The sequence below is a fragment of the Dendropsophus ebraccatus genome, chromosome 10 (genome assembly GCF_027789765.1).
Source record: "Dendropsophus ebraccatus isolate aDenEbr1 chromosome 10, aDenEbr1.pat, whole genome shotgun sequence".
Lineage (NCBI taxonomy): Eukaryota > Metazoa > Chordata > Amphibia > Anura > Hylidae > Dendropsophus > Dendropsophus ebraccatus.
In genome coordinates, this window is record NC_091463.1 from 13,805,855 (window position 1) to 13,825,422 (window position 19,568).

Genomic DNA, 19,568 nt, shown 5'->3' on the forward strand with positions numbered 1-19,568 from the left:
GGGTATAGTATGGCATAGTATAGTATATTAGAGTATAGTATGGCATATTATAGTATATTTGGGTATAGTATGGCATAGTATAGTATATTAGGGTATAGTATGGCATAGTATAGTATATTAGGGTATAGCATGGCATAGTATAGTACATTAGGGTATAGTATGGCATAGTATAGTACATTAGGGTATAGTATGGCATAGTATAGTATATTAGTGTATAGTATGGCATAGTATAGTATATTAGAGTATAGTATGGCATAGTATAGTATATTAGAGTATAGTATGGCATAGTATAGTATATTAGGGTATAGCATGGCATAGTATAGTATATTAGGGTATAGTTTGGCATAGTATAGTATATTAACGCATACATGTCATAGTATAGCAACATATGTTATTGGGTTGCATCATGTACTGTACCGCAGTATATTTAGCATGGTACATTATAATACAATTTATTACAGCATGGTATAGGATAATATATTATGGCATGGCAGTATAGTAGTAGTATGGTACTATGGCATGGTATAGTATAATATTATAGCATGGTGTAGCTATAGGATAGTACTGTACAATAATACATTATAATATATAATAATATATTATAACATAATAAAGTATAATACTATATAGACTATATTACATTAGAGATAGATAGATAAATAAATATACATACATAGATAGCATTTTATATAGGGGCCATCATACTGATATACAGACGTATACGGCACCTACTCTTTCCTTTTCTGACTCTCGGTATTGTATATAATAAGCATACTCTATAAATCACATATCACATCATATAATAAGCATACTCTATAAATCAAATATCACATCATATAATAAACATACTCTACAAATCACATATCATATTATATCATATAATAAACATACTCTATAAATCACATATCACATCATATAATAAACATACTCTATAAATCACATATCACATCATATAATAAACATACTCTATAAATCACATATCACATCATATAATAAGCATACTCTATAAATCACATATCACATCATATAATAAACATACTCTACAAATCACATATCATATTATATCATATAATAAGCATACTCTATAAATCACATATCACATCATATAATAAACATACTCTATAAATCACATATCACATCATATAATAAGCATACTCTATAAATCACATATCACATCATATAATAAACATACTCTACAAATCACATATCATATTATATCATATAATAAACATACTCTACAAATCACATATCACATCATATAATAAACATACTCTATAAATCACATATCACATCATATAATAAACATACTCTATAAATCAAATATCACATCATATAATAAGCATACTCTACAAATCAAATATCACATCATATAATAAACATACTCTATAAATCAAATATCACATCATATAATAAGCATACTCTATAAATCACATATCACATCATATAATAAACATACTCTATAAATCACATATCACATCATATAATAAGCATACTCTATAAATCACATATCACATCATATAATAAGCATACTCTATAAATCACATATCACATCATATATTAGACGTACTCTACAAATCACATATCATATTATATCATATAATAAACATACTCTACATGTTCGTCAGTGAAGGAAAGTGAGTGACGCTTCCTGGGGACAATATCTGCTGCCACCGTTGCTATGTATCTTAAATGTTTCTCTTCATTAAAAAGGTTAAAGTCCATTTACCTCTATGGGGACAACTAACAATGGACCTGGGATGGTAATAAAAGGGGCTCCTAAACCGATTAAAGGGGAAATCCACTTAACATTCACAATCTGGCTTCTTAAAGTGAGATATAAAAGGGTGTCAGGGATGGGTCTGGGCATGATGGGATTTGTAGTGCAGTAAGAGCCATAGAGCTGCTGGTTAGGGAACACAACACTATCTATAGGGCCCTGCTGTACATTGATATATATGTATTTTATTATATGTACTCTCTTTTCCTTAACTCTTCTTACTCCATTTGAATATATGATCTTAGCCACCATCATTGCCAATTGCATCGTGCTGGCACTGGAGCAACATTTGCCGGAACACGACAAGACCGATATGTCAGAGAGACTGGTATGTAACAATATGGCTGCTGTAGTTCTTGGTGATTCTATGAGAATGGTAGCCTATGGGTGGGTATGGGTACAGTTGGCATATGCCATGAATTAGTCATACATGGATAGACGTATGGATTCCATATGTGACCTGACTGTCATATAGGCTACATAACTGTCATACACCACACCTGCTTATACCCCATGCACTAGAACTCACTGGGTGACACGTTGCAGCCTAGCAACACTGGTGGTGTGAGACATGTACGCCCATATGTGCTGAGTAAAGGGGATCCCCCGACTTAAAGGGGAACTCCACCTTCATTCATAGGGAGCAGATTTGTACCATTTGTTTAGAAAACCCCAAAAGCTACTTTGTTGCAACAATCTAGAATCATTAACCCTTTAGTTGGGCATGAACGCTATGGCTTTTAGTATATGTGAACAGAATGGTATTACATTTTAAAGGTCAAGTTTGAATTCTGACATATAGTCCAGTGGTCTGCAGGACACTACAACCGCCAGGATACTCCGCATGCTCGGAATTGTAGCGGTGTGGGATTAGAGATATTAATGCCTTATGCTGCGTTTACACAAAACGATAATTGGCCCGATCGTACCATTAACGATGTCGGAGTATCGTTTTTTTTTCCATAACGATCAGCGTTTAGGCGGTGCGATATATCGTACGGAAAATTCGTTTTGCGATCGTTTTGCAGTCGCTTAAGCCTATCTCGCACATAGGAAAAATCGGTGAACGACTGTTTACACAGAACGATCTGCGAATTTTTTGCGAACGACGAACGGCGATTTTAGAACATGTTGTAAGATCAAAATGAACGATTACTCGTTCGATCGTTCGCTGCGTTTACACGTACGATTATCGTTCGAATTTGATCGTTATCGTGTAAATTCGCACAATAATCATTCCGTGTAAACGCAGCATTAATAGACTGCATTTTCATGAACCGGAAAAGTGGCAGTGTGTGAGTGTCCAGCACCTGTGTGTGAGTGTCTGTGTGAGTGTCCAGCACCTGTGTGTGAGTGTCTGTGTGAGTGTCCAGCACCCGTGTGTGAGTGTCCAGCACCCGTGTGTGAGTGTCCAGCACCTGTGTGTGTGTCTGTGTAAGTGTCCAGCACCCGTGTGTGAGTGTCCAGCACCCGTGTGTGAGTGTCCAGCACCTGTGTGTGAGTGTCTGTGTGAGTGTCCAGCACCTGTGTGTGAGTGTCTGTGTAAGTTTCCAGCACCCGTGTGTGAGTGTCCAGCACCTGTGTGTGAGTGTCTGTGTGAGTGTCCAGCACCTGTGTGTGAGTGTCTGTGTAAGTTTCCAGCACCCGTGTGTGAGTGTCCAGCACCTGTGTGTGAGTGTCTGTGTGAGTGTCCAGCACCTGTGTGTGAGTGTCTGTGTGAGTGTACAGCACCTGTGTGTGAGTGTCCAGCACATGTGTGTGAGTGTGTGTGTGAGTGTCCAGCACCTGTGTATGAGTGTCTGTGTGAGTGTCCAGCATCTGTGTGTGAGTGTCTGTGTGAGTGTCCAGCACCTGTGTGTGAGTGTCTGTGTAAGTGTCCAGCACCTGTGTGTAAGTGTCCAGCACCTGTGTGTGAGTGTCCAGCACCTGTGTGTGAGTGTCTGTGTGAGTGTCCAGCACCTGTGTGTGAGTGTCAGTGTGAGTGTCCAGCACCTGTGTGTGAGTGTCCAGCACCTGTGTGTGTGTCTGTGTCTGTCTGTATAAGTGTCCAACACCTGTGTGTGTGTCCAGCACCTGAGTGTGTGTCTGTATGAGTGTCCAACACCTGTGTGTGAGTGTCCAGCACATGTTTGTGAGTGTCCTGCACCTGTGTGTGAGTGTCTGTATGAGTGCCGAGCACCTGTGTGTGAGTGTCAGGCACCTGTGTGTGTGTGTGTGTGTGTGTGTCTGTATGAGTGTCCAACACCTGTGTGTGAGTGTCCAGCACCTGTGTGTGAGTGTCTGTGTGAGTGTCCAGCACCTGTGAGTGAGTGTCTGTGTGTGTGTCGAGCACCTGTGTGTGAGTGTCTGTGTGAGTGTCTAGCACCTGTGTGTGTGTGTGTCCAGCACCTGTTTGTGAGTGTCGGTGTGAGTGTCGAGCACCTCTGTGTGAGTGTCCACCACCTGTGTGTCTGTGTGAGTGTCCAGCACCTTTGTGTGAGTGTCCAGCACATGTGTGTGAGTGTCTGTGTCAGTGTCCAGCACCTGTGTGTGTCCAGCACCTGTGTGTGAATGTCTGTGAGTTTCCAGCACCTGTGTGTGTGTGTCTGTGTGAGTGTCCACCACCTATGTGTGTCTGTGTGAGTGTCCAGCACATGTGTGTGAGTGTCTGTGTAAGTTTCCGGCACCTGTGTGTGTGTGTGTCTGTGTGAGTGTCCAGCATCTGTGTGTGAGTGTCTGTGTGAGTGTCCAGCACCTCTGCTTGCTTTCAGGGTATTGACACTCTTTATTACATCCACAGGGCCGCACACCTGGTGCTGCTCACAGCTACAGGGTGGATACAATTGCATTCAGTCTAGACAGTCCTCAGTGACCTAAATACATCAGCAGCAAAAAAAAAAATTCTCCTGTGTCCTGATAACTTGCAACAATGTGTCAGCGAAGGTAAAATGTGGATTACAATTATAAAAAACCCATCAGCTGTGCGAGCAGGGCTGTGAAGGAGAGTGATTCCATTCACTGGCAGCAGGCTGAGATCTAGAAAATGGAGATAAACGGAAATACAAAGTGTATATAAGGGGGGAGTCATATATTCCATAATAACAGAATCTGAACTCCCAGCATCATTATTTATAAACATGCCGGGACCTCCTAAACTGTTTAAAGGGGGTTGTTCACCAAAAAAAATGTTCTTTCAAATCAACTGGTGCCAGAAAGTGCCAGAGATTTGTAATTTACTTCAATTAAAAAATCTCAAGTCTTCCAGTACTTATCAGCTGCTGTATGCCCTACAGGAAGTAATGCATTCTTTCCAGTCTGGAGAGTAGGAGAGGTTTTCTATGGGGATCTGCTACTGCTCTGGACAGTTCCTGACATGGACAGAGGTGGCAGCAGAGAGCACTGTGTCAGACTGGAGAGCATACACCACTTCCTGCAGAACATACAGCAGCTGATAAGTACTGGAAGACTTGAGATTTTTTAAATAGAAGTAACTTACAAATCTCTGGCACTTTCTGGCACCAGTTGTTTTGGAAGAAAATAATTTTGGGTGAAAAACCCCTTTAAATCTTTGAGCTACTGTACTGATGGAACGTGTGATCGAGGCCCTTAAAGAGAGAGTTCTCCTGTACGGCGCCGTTCTTTCCACGGTTACCGGCCGGTGGTCAAGCACTGTAGGTAGGCCGGCCCGCCCCCAGTGGGAGGGAATTCCCTCCCCTGTATGACGCGGCCCCGTTAGAATCAAAGGAGCCGTGTTATAGAGGGGAGGGAACCGGACGGTAACCGTGGAAACAACGGTGCCATACAGGGGAACCAGGCCGTGGTTCGAACCTGGTGGTACATCCTCTTTAAAAGTGAAGTCCGGCCCTGGCTATAATTTGACAGGCGTCAGGGGCATGGGTGAAGTTCACAAACAATCCTTACTTACCTCTCCCCATGCACATGATGCACCGCATGGCCGGCTCGGGGACCCCCATTGGAAGGCATTTCCCCCGAGTTATGATGATGTGAGATTGCCTGTCCCAGCTGATGGACAGCCCGCTCAGCCAATCAATGACTGGAGTGGTGTCCCGCCCTAGTCACTGACTGGCTGAGTGCCTGAGAGTCATGATGTCGGCTCTGGTGAAGATCACAAAGATGCTGGAGAGGCACGTTAGTATAGTTTTTTAAAGTTCCTCCACCCCCCTGCATTTTGAAAAAAAAGTTTAAATGGCCGGACTTGTCCTTTAAGAGTTGCAGAATGATGAAAGTTGGAGGGCTCAGTTAAAGGGGTAGTCCAGGGTTAGTAAAACATGGCTGCTTTCTTATGAAAACAGTGCCACCTGTTTTACAGGTTGTGAGCGGTGTTGCAAAAAGTCAAGCTGCAATACCAGACATAAACTGTGGACAGGTGTGGCACTGTTGGTAGAAAAATATAAAAAAAAAAATTATAAACAAATTTTTAGCCCAGGTTTAATGGTGTAGCCTGCAGCAGTAGGCGTAGGCTTTGTGGATGTATGGTACAGAAGCTTTGGCTGTCCAGGCATGATGGGAGTTGTAGTTTTGTGAACAGCTGATTTGACACCACTGGTGTATGGCATAGGACTGCCCTCTGTACATCGGGTGTGGAATTGGCACTATGGTCATAGAAAGGGTGTGGGCACCTTTATGGGAACCCATTTTGGCCTTTGCTATAGATCACTGGTCTTTAACCTAAGGCTCACCAGCTTTTGCAAAACTACAACTCCCAGCAGGCCCGCATAGCTGCTGTCTGAGCCTGCTGGCACTTGTAGTTCCATAATAGCTGGAGAGGCTCAGTTTACAGATCATCTAACCCCTATCTGGTTGTTAGCTCTGTGTCTGAGCTTGCTTGGTCAGAATGCTGGGACTTATGGTTCTACAAGAGCTAAGACAATGGCATTGTTTTCTGGTCACGTCTCCGCAGTCGTCTTACGGAGAGGATAGGAGCTCCAGCTGTTTACCTCCTGCTTTTATTGGCTCTTATGAAATGTCACAGTAAATGTTATATGACAGTTTAACACAGTACAGACCATGAGGGATGACGCGTGCGGCGCTCCATTGCTTCTGACTGGCTGCTTAACCTCCGGGAAGTGAAGACTTGTGGGGATTGTAGTTCTGCAGCTGTCGCATTACCTGTTATAGGACGCAAGATTAATGTGCATTCAGACGCATTCACTCAGATATGAGACTTGTCATTTATTGGTCATGCTGACTACACCCCTTCCCTTACCTCCTAAGAGATCCTCTCCTGAAGTGCTCTGTGCTGCTGTGGGCCCTGTGTCTCCCCCATGTACCCCTCTCATGTGTCTCCATTCTCATATACCCGGACACTGCCCCATCATCCAGCCCTACATAACATGATCACTATACTGCTTCCCACATGACTAGATGACTGCTCTCCTGAAGTGCTCTGTGCTGCTGGCACACCTGCAAGAACCAACAGGAATACCTAGTGCCTGACCTGCTTTACTTTTTGTAAGGAAATTAAACGCAGCGACCTGATTGGTTGGTATTCTCAGCCCTGCCCCCTTCCATGTTCCATTATAGAGGCAAAGCAGTTACTACATAGCAACCAATCAGATCACTGCTTTCATTTTCAAACCTGCAGTTGGAAATAGAAACCAGGATTCTGATTGGTTGCCATGGGCAACTCTCCCGGGTCTTAGGTAACAATGGTTGTGTCTATAGACAGACATGGCGGAGGCCTTCTATGAAACCCCAGGGGACTTTGGTATTTTTTTTTTGCATATTTTCCCTTGATTTTCAGCTGTGTTTTTGTTGATTGTAACAAGACATTTATCAATGTATTTCCTCCAAATCTGAGCAATCATGTGTGAGTTTTCGCTAAGATAAAAGTGACAAGTAGGCGTGGTCAGAGACACGTCATATGAGCCAAATGTATTAAAGGATTGGTAAAACATAGTTGCTTTCTTCCAGAAACAGCGCCACTCTTGTCCGCAGTTAGTGTGTGGCATTGCAACTCAATTCCTTTGAAGTGAATGGGGCTGAATTGTAATACCACACACGACCTGAGGGCAGGTGTGGTGCTGTTTTTTGAAGAAATGGTGCAGAATTATTATAAAAATCTACCTGCAAAATTTAAGCAGGGGCACCTTTTATTAGATTTGACTCAAAACTACCCTTTTAATGTTGGGGTAAAATATTTGATTATTGGCAAATGTATTTTCTTTTATTATATATTGTAAAATTAGCGGCTTTTCAAAGCCACAGGAATTTGAGCTCGGCCCAAAAGCTGCATTTAAAGGGCCTGACGGAGGGAAAAAAAAAATGATGCCGGCAAATGCTTCAGAATAGTCCCAATGTTTGATGTACCAAGCGCAGTTAGCCAGTTACCATGGTGGGCTGAGCATTGGGGTCCTGTAAAATAACAGTGTGCGTTCAGGAAACGGACTGATTTTAATCACTACTTTGACTGTGTTTGACCCAGTTAACGGAATAAGCTCATTGGATGTTTGCCACAATATAGGTCAGTATAACAGGTGGCCAACTCAAACCCTTCAGAAGGACCCTTGAAACTTGGTGTGAACGCAGTCTACCTATGTTTTGGGGCGGGTCATGTGATCTTACCCATGTGTTGGGGTGGGTCATGTGATGTTACCCATGTGTTGGGGTGGGTCATACGGTCTTACCCATGTGCTGGGGTGGGTCATGTGATGTTACCCTTGTGTTGAGGTTGGTCATGCGGTCTTACCCATGTGTTGGGGTGGGTCATGTGATCTTACCCATGTGTTGGGGTGGGTCATGCGATCTTACCCATGTGTTGGGGCGGGTCATGTGATCTTATCCATGTGTTGGGGTGGGTAATGTGATTTAACCCATGTGTTGGGGTGGGTCATGTGATCTTATCCATGTGTTGGGGTGGGTAATGTGATTTAACCCATGTGTTGGGGTGGGTAATGTGATTTAACCCATGTGTTGGGGTGGGTCATGTGATCTTACCCATTTGTAGGGGTGGGTCATGTGATCCTGGGTCAAGCTAGCCTTTACTGGTTTTGTGTTATTGGATTTCATAGGATTTAAAGAGAAATCATCCCGCAGTATATTCACTATACTCAGCTAATACCCCCAAAAGGGTCAGTTATGGAACATGAAATTATCCCCAACTCCTTAGAAACATCAAGACAACAGTATTGCATCATGTGACCTCCAAGTCCTCAGAATAGCTAAGTGGGCTAAAATGGGAGGGGCTTATGGGGCAAGCAATGACTTAGCCCCTTTAATGTACCTCAAAAGGCCAATTAATGGGTGCGTTTGTAACCTTATCATTCATAACTAAGAATTTGTTATTAATGGGTCCCTATTAGAGATGCTCATCCGAACCCGAACGTTCGGTATTTGATTAGCTGGGGCTGCTGAAGTTGGACAAAGCTCTAAGGTTGTCTGGAAAACATGGATACAGCCAATGACTATATACATATTTTTTACATAGCCTTAGGGCTTTATCCAATTTCAGCAGCCACCGCTAATCAATTGCCGAACGATCGGGTTCGGATAAGCTCGGGCATGCTCGAGGTTCGCTCATCTCTAGTGCCTATCCTTTACCCTGTACCTTATACATGTTACAGGCTCCCTACTATACTATACACAATTAGATTTGTAATAGGTGCCCAACCACCAACCATGGTGTCCTATCTCTGAATGAGCATCTAGTTGGTATACACTCTTAGTGGTCGCCTTCTATACATATAGCAATGAGGAATACTCATCAAAGCTGAAAGATGGTGGAACTGTTTATAAGGAAACCAGTCAGATTCCAGCTCTCATTTCCTTTTCATGGGGATCCGATTGGTTGTCTTCAGTGTAGCTATTGAATTACACTCAGGTGATAGTACTGGAGAGACATAGGGCCGTAGCTATAGGGGTGCAGATGTATTTGTTGCATCCAGACTCTGGTACTCTAAATAACAAGGCAGAAGTACTTGTTAGCACCACCCCAAGGAACCAGCCCCCAGGACCCATAGACACATACCCTGCCAGCCCCATTAGATTAGCCATGATTTGTCCACAAAATGGCGACCACTCTGGTTCTCACAGCTTGCATCCTCTAACCAGGTTCATCTGATCTATATGTTACCCGTGCTGTGCGTGATCCTGCTCATAGGGTAGAAATGTTCTTTACGCTTTCGACAGCACTTTTCATCCTCCTGCTTACACCCGGTGTCATCCTGTTGTCACAACAAGTTGTCTGCCTGCAAAATGACAGAACTGTAAAGAACTGGGAGCAACGTCTGCAGAAAATCCGGCTGCCTCCAGGTGACAAAGAGGACAGAGAAGGTGCTGGGGGCTTGATGTATGCCGAGGACTCAATTTCAGGGAATTTGACTCTGAAAGTCTCTTAAGTCTTCTCTAAGTTAGACTATTCATGTCAACATACTCCATATTTATACATGGCTGCGGAGGAGTTAGAATTTTGTTAGATTGGAGAGGGTCCAACCGAGAGTGTAGTTACCATAGAGGCCTTGGACTGGGGAGCCACAGTCATGATCGAGCCCACCCTTTTTGCTATTAGGTGGTCTGAGCATATGAAGCATGCCCCCCAAAAAAGGAAGGAATTGGTCCAAAGTGCAGAAACAAATTATAGGCCCTTCCATCCTGGTTAACAAAATCCAGTATGAGGGATAACTTTCTGAACAGTGGGGGTTCGACTGCTGGGACCCCCACCAATCATAAGAATAAAGTCACTTGAAAAAATGGATTGGCAATACACAAGCTCAGCCACGGCTCCTTTCCCTGTGTATAGGACATCTGAATGTAGCCGAGTTCAACTGGGTTTGGAAGTCCTATAGAGACTGCATATAGTGGTGTCGGACCCCAGGTTTCCTTGATAGGGAAGCCCCAAAGGTGGACCTCTACTGATTATGTGGTGTCCAACCACGGGTGTTGCTATTGGTTACACCCTTTAGAAAAGTCTATACCTATTGTACTAAAGTGGTGATGAAAGTAGTGATAAAGTTTCGCCACTAGATGTCGCTGTATTAGATATGTGTATTCAGATGCTGCACGGCTGAAGTGTGTAAAGGGTTATTGTTTGTTTGTATGTCACATGGATCTGCAGACCAACAGGAATCTGTTCTTCTTATCTCCTATCACGTCTCTCTTTACTTCTTCTGTTGCACTCTTCACCCACTCACAACGCACTTTAAATACGCTGAGGAAGGAAGTCACGTGGGAGACAGGAAGATTAAGTCAGTCTTAGGCTATGTTCACACAACGTATAAGACCGGCCGTTCCGTGACCCGGCCAGGGTCACGGAACGGCCGGTCACTGGCCGGATCATCTCGGCCGGTACTTAAGTACCGTCCGAGTGATCTTTCCGGCTGCAGAGCTCTAAAGCGAGAGCATCAGCGTGCGCCCGCATCAGAGCTTACCATAGCAGACAGAAGCGAGCGGCTGGAGCCGCTTGCTTCACTTGTGAACTGACAGGGCTCTCTGCGGCCGGAATTCATCGGCATCGGCAACAACGGCCATAGTTTTACGTGCTGTGAACATAGCCTTAGGGTACAAACTCACTGGGTGGATCTGCAGCGAGTTCCTCGCTGCGAATTCGTAGTGAGACCCGCTGTGGATCCCTGCTCTGTACAGTCTATGGGCAGACAAACGCGCAGCAGGATCCTGGCTGCCGGAGCATATACATCACTGGGTCCCGACACGTCCCGCTCAGCCAATCAGTGCACTGCCCCGTCCCTGTCAGGAAGTAACACCCTAAGGTCCGGCTGTATCTTGGCCAACCATGACTGGAGTGGCGTCACACACTACCATCTAGCAAGTGACCGGCCGATCCTCCGACACAACATCACCGGGGATCACAGACACGTCCACCGTAACACAGTGATCCCCTATCCTATAGATTGGAGATATCCCTTTAGGTCAGGGATGGGGAACCTTCGGCTTTCCAGCTGTTGCAAACCTACAATTCCCATAGAATTTCAGTTTTGCAACAGCTGGAGGGCCGAAGGATCCCCATCCCTGCTCTAGGTGAACAATGAAGACTAGTCAACCTCATCTTAGGCCTCCACCATCATGGCCATACCCCAACAGGTTTTGGTAGGAAAGCCCTTTTAATTGATGGCTCGGTAGTATGGCAGTAATTAATAGACTGTGTGGCTTATAGGGCAGTGCCAAGTGCCCTGACAATCAGTGATCAAAGATGATGGTTCCACCAACAACAAAAAGAGGAGCGCATCCGTCGCCCATTACCGTGCCCAAAATACGATTAGTCCAAAAAGTCCTTGTGCAGTCCTGTATACAGAATTATGTCGGCAGGATGCATATACTAGATGTATGGATGTAAGTTTTCTCTACCGCCAAACAATCTCCAGCGAACGTAGAGCGAGAAGCTGATTTTAATAGGGTTTCCGAGCCACATGGGGATCCACTTTAAAATATCCGAACAAAGAAAAAAAGAAGAATAATTTCTGCCATTTGATTGGTATTGTCAGCTTGGTTATTACCGAGAACAATCTGTTATATGGGCTCATAGACGAGGCAAGAGGAAAACCCCAAAGCTGCCGCTTGTTACGAAAAGAGAAGCGATTCGCCATTAATTGGATTAGCACTTGAACCCCCGCTGTGCCATGCTCTGGATGGCACTGAGAGGGTAGACAAGAGAGCTCCTGATTGGCCGCCATCTCCTGACTCATCTTTTGGAATGAAAGTATCTGCATTGAGATGTACTGGGTGACTGCTGCCCTGTTCTGTGCATGCGGCAATGTATTCCTCCCGCCACAGCAGGTGGTACTCCGGTCAGGAGCTCAGGTTAATCATTAAGCGCAGTGCAGAATAACATACACGCATTAGGAATGCCAGGCCTCGGAGCGAACAATGCCAAGGGAGCCCATGCTGGCAATAAATATTTTACATTGTTTGGATTTATGTTTCGATTTAGAGTTTGCAGATCTCCCATTCATGTTTATCCATTGATGGAAAGCACATGACATGTATTTGTATAGATAGGACTTTGCCTATAAGAGTCCAAGGGGCCTTTAAGGGGTACTCCGACAAATATTTTTTGTTTTAGATCAAGTGGTTTCAGAAAGTTATATAGATTTGTAATTTACTTATATTTAAAAATATCAAGCCTTCCCATGTTTATCAGCTGCTGTATGTCCTGCAGGAAGTGGTGTATTCTTTCCAGTCTGACACGGTGCTCTCTGCTGCCACCTCTGTCCATGTCAGGAACTGTCCAGAGTAGCAGCAAATCCCCATAGAAAACCTCTCCTGCTCTTGACAGTTTTTGACATGGACAGAGGTGGCAGCAGAGAGCACCGTGTCAGACTGGAAAGAATACACCACTTCCTGCAGGACATACAGCAGCTGATAAGTATCGGAAGATTTTTTTAAATAGAAGTAAGTTACAAATCTATATATATTTTTTTAAAACCAGTTGATTTTAAAGAAAAAGATTTTCGCCGGAGTACCCCTAGGTTAAAGTTAAAATAAAAGTATTTTTCAGTTACATAACATTTGTAGTAACTTTTTACATTATATAACTGTAATATTGGGACAGATCCTTTATTTATCTTCCTAAATGTATACTGTCAGAATGTTATATAGAAAATGATAAGAATAGGCCTCACCTGACAATTGTGGCAGGATTGGCTGACCATCTAATAGGTAGAGTGCTGGCTTTCCCTTGCCTAATCCTAATTATACAGTTGTGTGACCACATGACCTGATAACTGTCCTGTAATCAGCCATACAGCTGTGTGACCACATGACCTGATAACTGTCCTGTAATCAGCCACATGACCTGGTGATTGTAACCATCAATACAGCTGTGTGATCACATGACCTGATAACTGTAATCAGCCATACAGCTGTGTGATCACATGACCTGATAACTGACCCATAACCAGCCATACAGCTGTGTGATCACATGACCTGATAACTGTAATCAGCCATACAGTTGTGTGATCACATGACCTGATAACTGTAATCAGCCATACAGTTGTGTGATCACATGACCTGATAACTGTAATCAGCCATCCAGCTGTGTGATCACATGACCTGATAACTTACCCATAACCAACCATACAGCTCAGTTATAACATGACCTGATAACTGACCTTTTGATCACATGACCTGATAACTGACCTGTAACCAGCCATCCAGCTGTGTGATCACATGACCTGATAACTGTAACCAGCCATACAACTGTGTGATCACATGACCTGATATTACTGTAACCAGCCATCCAGCTGTGTGATCACATGACCTGATAACTGTAACCAGCCATACAACTGTGTGATCACATGACCTGATATTACTGTAATCAGCCATACAACTGTGTGATCACGTGACCTGGTATTACTGTAATCAGCCATACAACTGTGTGATTACATGACCTGTAACTTTCCAGTAACCGTTATACAGCTGTGTCATCACATGACCTGTAACTGTCCAGTAACTGCTTTACAGCTGTGTGATCACATGACCAGTAACCGTTATACAGCTGTGTGATCACATGACCAGTAACCGTTATACAGCTGTGTGATCACATTACCAGTTACTGTTATACAGCTGTGTGATCACATGACCAGTAACCGTTATACAGCTGTGTGATCACATGACCAGTAACCGTTATACAGCTGTGTGATCACATTACCAGTTACCGTTATACAGCTGTGTGATCACATGACCAGTTACTGTTATACAGCTGTGTGATCACATGACCAGTTACTGTTATACAGCTGTGTGATCACGCCCGGATTGGTCTCCACGTTGCCCGTTCCTGCCCCATTGAGCTGTGTTGCCCATGATGAGGGCCCGGTGCGTGTTCTCTTCTCTAATGACACATGGCTCCTCTCTCTCTCTCGCAGGAACATGTGAGGCTTCGCTCTGCACATAAAAGCTATCTCTTCTCTTCTCTTCTCTCCTCTTTTTTTCTTCTTCTTTAGCTAATAGCTTGTGGGTTTCATCCCTGCCACAGCCACTTAAAACAGTCACAAATTACCTTCTGATATAAAGTTCCTGCAGAAGCAAACAGCTCCTTCCCATCACGCCTGAACCTCTCACAGAGGCTTTCATTTCAGCCCAGCCGCAAATTGCATTAACCCCTTCCCTGCGGGGGAGAAGAGCCAGGCCATGGCACAGCAATAACCTGATTAATAAGCCGGAGAGCTGCTAGGGATGGAACCCTTAACCCTCGCACCTCCGGAGAGAATTCACTGGAGCCATCTGCTGCCTATAGACTACGAGTCCCAGCATGTCACACATATGACTGGCCTCCAGATGACTGGCCTCCAGATACTCTAGCTGGGAGCCTGATATAAGGCTGATAGATAGAAGGGAGTATAATCTGATGGCAGAGGTCTGAGCTCTATGGCGGCTTTACTCAGCCAATCCTTATATTTACACTGACGGCCTAAATAAAGCCGCAGCCGCCGATCGTCTTCTCCTCTTCTCCCATTCTTAAAAATGAAAGTCTATAAATACTCCATGGAAATGAAGGGGTGGCGAGCACTCAGATCCTGTGAGTCAGTGCGCTTAATTCCAGGGGACGCTCCGCAGTATGGCCGAGATGGAAAGACATTCATTAGCCTGATGTTATCATTAGATCCGAGCAGGAGGACAGTGTCCGTATCCCAGAGCCTACAGGGCTGCACTACTACTAATATATATATTATCTATCTCCTATCTATCTATCTATCTATCTATCTATCTATCTATCTATCTATCTATCATTGCCCATGATATAGTAAATTACCACATATCAGGGGATTGGTCTATACCAGGGGTCCTCAACTGGTGGACCATCATCCACGTGGCCAGCTGTCCAGACCCCTACTGCAGCTCAGTATACCTGTATGCTGAGCTGCGCTGATCCCCTCTGCACAGTAACCATGAGCGATCGTAACTAGGACTCATAGTTACCGTGCAGGAGCAGCACTGACAGAGAGGGAGCCATGTCAGTCACTTTTGTGGCCGCGGCGGTCATAAGAGGCCGCTCTGTGTCTCTGGTGCCAGCGCTCAAGTGACGTCACTGGAGCGCCGGCCCCAGGACAAGAGGAGAGCGGCCTCTTGTGACCGCTGTGGTACGGCCACAAGAGGGGAGGAGAAGAGGAGACGCCCGGACCCAGGTGAGTATAAGTCTTTGTTTTTTTATGTTGTATGCTATATGGGAGGGGGAGCACAGGGGGGCTATATAACTGGGGTAGCACACAGCACGGGTGCTATATACTACTGGGGGAGCACAGGGGGACTTTATACTACTGGGGAGCACAGGGGGTCTATATACTACTGGAGGAGCAAACAGCGGGGGCTATATACTACTGGGGAGCACAAAGCGAAGGTCTATATACTACTGGGGGAGCGCACAGGGGGACTATATGGGAGGGGGAGCCCACAGGGGGTCCAGTGGCGTAGCTACCATGAAGGCAGGGAAGGCGACTGCTATGGGGCCCCTGCAGGAAGGGGGCCCGAGGAAGCCTGCCCTGCCTTCATGGTAGGTACTGACACTGACATTCGACCACTGTACCCCCAGGGGTCCAGTGGAAGAGGGACCCGCCACTGCACTGTTAAGCCCCCTCACTGTAGTGCCGGGTGAGTGGGCTGAACAGAGGAGCAGGACCTGCCAGGAGAGGGATGAAGGACCTTATGGTCACATGACCCAAAGGTCCTGAATACTTCTATGTGAAGATCAGCCCGGACTACAGGAGGAGGAGGGGGGAAGCCTGGGAGCTGTAAGTGCTGTGTATTTGTGTCAGTGAGTGTATATATGTATCTGTGGGTATATGTATATGTCAGTGTGTGTATATATGTATCTGTGTATATATTTATATGTCAGTATGTGTATGTATCTGTGGCTATATATATGTGTGTGTGTGTGTGTGTGTGTCAGAAATGTCTGTAGCACTGGTGTATATGTGTGTGTTTGTGTATGTCAGTTGTGTCTCAAGTGATTGACAGGTTTGCTCCCAAAGATGTTCTGCAGCAGCTTCTATTAATGTTGGGTTCTAATAAAAGAACCCACCACTAATATCTGCTGCATTTTCTTTTATTTCTGGTTGAGTATTTCTTATTACACTGAGATGATTTTCCTGTGCACAGTCTACTCATTGTGTATACATCAGCACTAGTGTAATCACATTACAGCGTATATATGTGTGTATGTCAGTGGCGTATCTGTATATATGTTATTGGTGCCTCTGTGTGTGTATATGTGCATCATTGTCTGTGTTTGGCAGTGTATGTGTGTGTGGGGGGGGTAGGGGAGTAACAGCACACCATGTGGTCTGGAGTGGTACTGCATGTGATGTATAAGCATTCTGGAGTGTTAAATATTAATACCACACATTAACTGGTTTATGTATCCTCAGGAAGGGTACAGTGGCCCCTCTATAGGAAATGATGTGGGGGGATCCATGACATCTACTCATCCACCAGTAGGCCATTCCCACTTTGGTTTCTGGCTTCTGCCATTATATACCGACATCATGTTACTATTGTTAGTCCTTTACATGTCGTGCCGGGTCCTTCAAGGATTGTAATATCTTTACTTCTTCACAGGATGATACTGAACCATATTTTATTGGCATCTTCTGTTTCGAAGCCGGCATCAAGATCATCGCCTTAGGCTTTGTGTTTCATAAAGGCTCGTACCTCCGGAACGGCTGGAACGTCATGGACTTTGTAGTTGTGCTCACAGGGTAAGTGCATGTCTTTCTATGGCATTGTTATGTGATGTTAATGTATGTATTCAAGGTGAGTCCTGATCTCCCGGTTATGGATTCAGTTATGATAGCGTTGCTTTCTATGTCTCATACAATGAACAAGGAAGTCCTTTATGTAGATGTTGAATCTAATGTTATATGTTATATGTCCTTAGGTTGCCTTTCATTATCCTATAGGCCCTATAGCAGGGATGGGGAACGTTTAGCCCTCCAGCTGTTGCAAAGCTACAATTCCCATCATGCCTGCTTTGTCTGCCCAGGTATGATGGGAATTGAAGGTTCCCCATCACTGCCATATAGTGTAGCATGCAATGTAAGGCCATAAGTAACCCAACAACCTCAATAATGGTTTGCCAACCAACTTGGCATATCAGGGGCAACTTATTATTGGGAGCTGCACCTTCCTGGATGTTGTTGAATAAAGAAGAAAAAAAGTAAAGGAGAACTCCGCCTATATTTTTCTTTTTTTCAACTCAACTGGCGTAAGAAAGTTATATAGATTTGTAATTTACTTCTATTTCAAAAATCTCAAGCCTTCCAGTACTTATCAGCTGCTGTATGTACTGCAGGAAGTGATGTTTTTTTCCCAATGTGGCACAGTGCTCTTTGCTGCATGTTAGGAACTGTCCAGAGCAGCAGCAAATCCCCTTAGAAAACCTCTCCTGCTCTGGACAGTTCCAGACATGGACAGAGGTGGCAGCAGAGAGCACAGTGTCAGACTGCACCTCTTCCTGCAGGACATACAGCAGCTGATAAGTACTGTAAGATGTGAGTTTTTTTTTTGAAACAGAAGTAAATTACAAATCTATACAACTTTCTGATACCAGTTAATTTGAAAGGAAACAAAATTAGCCTGAATTCCCCTTTAATTTTGCACAAAGACTCTATGATGGTTCCGAATGTTCCGTCCTGCTGTGCAATTCCTTTATGTTTTAGACATATGTGACACTGTATACAGACTTGTGGCGGTAACTCAATACACAATGGATTGTAACAGCTGAGAGCTATTCCCTTGGTGACGGTTAAACGTATTTGCACCGACCACATAACATGCCTTCTACATTTGATCCACTTCTATCTTATTCATATGGATAAATATCAGTGTATAGTGTATAGCCCATTCTGGAGTAGAAAAGCAAATAGGATCCAGTTTATACAAACTAAAAAATATATATAGGTATTTCAAAATTATTTGTGAGTACAGACTTAAAGGGGTAATCCAGTATCAGAAAATTGTATTTAGATATAACAATCCCCCCAAGACATATAACTTACTTATATAGTGTTATCACTAATAGTACTGGCATCAGTGTGTGTTATGCAATTTACTCCAACAGGAAGTTGACAATAGAAGAACTACTGGTATTGTCTCAAGCTCCTCCCTTTTTCTATAGACAATACATCATTCTGTGGTGTCACAGGAGGCTTGCCTGAATCTAATCTCTAGCCCCACCTATTAAATAAGGTCATCTCATCTGACCAGCCCATACAGTCACATCACCATCTCTCTGTATATGTATATATATAATATAAATATATAATTGATATTAAGGGTACAAACCCACTTGCCGGATCCGCAGCAAGTCCTCTCGCTGCGTATTTGCAGCGAGACTTGCTGCGGATCCCGGCCCTATTTTTAAATGGCAGACAAAATCGCAGCAGGGATGTACATCCTTGCTGCGAGTTTATCCCCAGCCCGCCCCGTTAACCACCCAGGCGCCGGAGCATATACTTTACCTGATCCCGGCTCCGGCTTGCTTCGGCGGTTCCCGTTGTCTTCAGCAAGCCGGTGCCGGGATCAGGTAAAGTATATGCTCGCTCCAGGTGCCCGCCTGCAGCCCCGGCCGCCTAATCACCCCCCCACCCGCAGCCCCGGCCACCTGATCACCCGCCTGCAGCCCTGATCCCCCCCGCAGCCTGATCACAGGCATCTTCAAAACCCTGTAAATTTACAATGGATGACATAGTAGAGTATTAGCCGGGGAAGCCCTATGTCATGGTCAGATTGTCTTGGCTCTAATAGAGTATCTCTTAAAGTATTAGCCACTACAGCATGTACCAAGCGACAAATCTCAAAGCCTCCATGTAGATCTTGTGTTAACTGAAGGAACTCCTTTAATTCT

At 44.3% G+C, this 19,568-nt stretch overlaps 1 protein-coding gene and 1 long non-coding RNA gene across 6 annotated transcripts in view; one reads left to right on the forward strand and one right to left on the reverse strand.

Moving 5' to 3' along the window:
• Nucleotides 1-2,012: 2,012 nt before the first annotated feature.
• Nucleotides 2,013-19,568, forward strand: part of CACNA1B (calcium voltage-gated channel subunit alpha1 B) — a 205,045-nt gene continuing 187,489 nt past the window's right edge. For 3 of the 4 annotated variants that reach the window (XM_069942883.1, XM_069942880.1, XM_069942881.1), the window contains exons 1-2: nt 2,013-2,105; nt 17,282-17,421. In XM_069942883.1, the coding sequence (XP_069798984.1) occupies nt 2,013-2,105; nt 17,282-17,421 (233 nt within the window). Of the gene's footprint in view, nt 2,106-7,443; nt 7,485-17,281; nt 17,422-19,568 lie in introns of those variants that run through there. The other variant, XM_069942882.1, reaches the window with a different exon arrangement.
• On the reverse strand, nt 9,455-13,464 carry LOC138765811 (uncharacterized). 2 transcript variants are annotated; one of them, XR_011358638.1, is made up of 3 exons: nt 13,351-13,464; nt 9,849-9,963; nt 9,455-9,671 (listed from the first exon to the last, which is right to left on the reverse strand). It is a non-coding gene; the product is annotated as an uncharacterized lncRNA (long non-coding RNA). The 2 variants fall into 2 exon arrangements; XR_011358637.1 differs by having other exon boundaries at nt 9,744-9,963.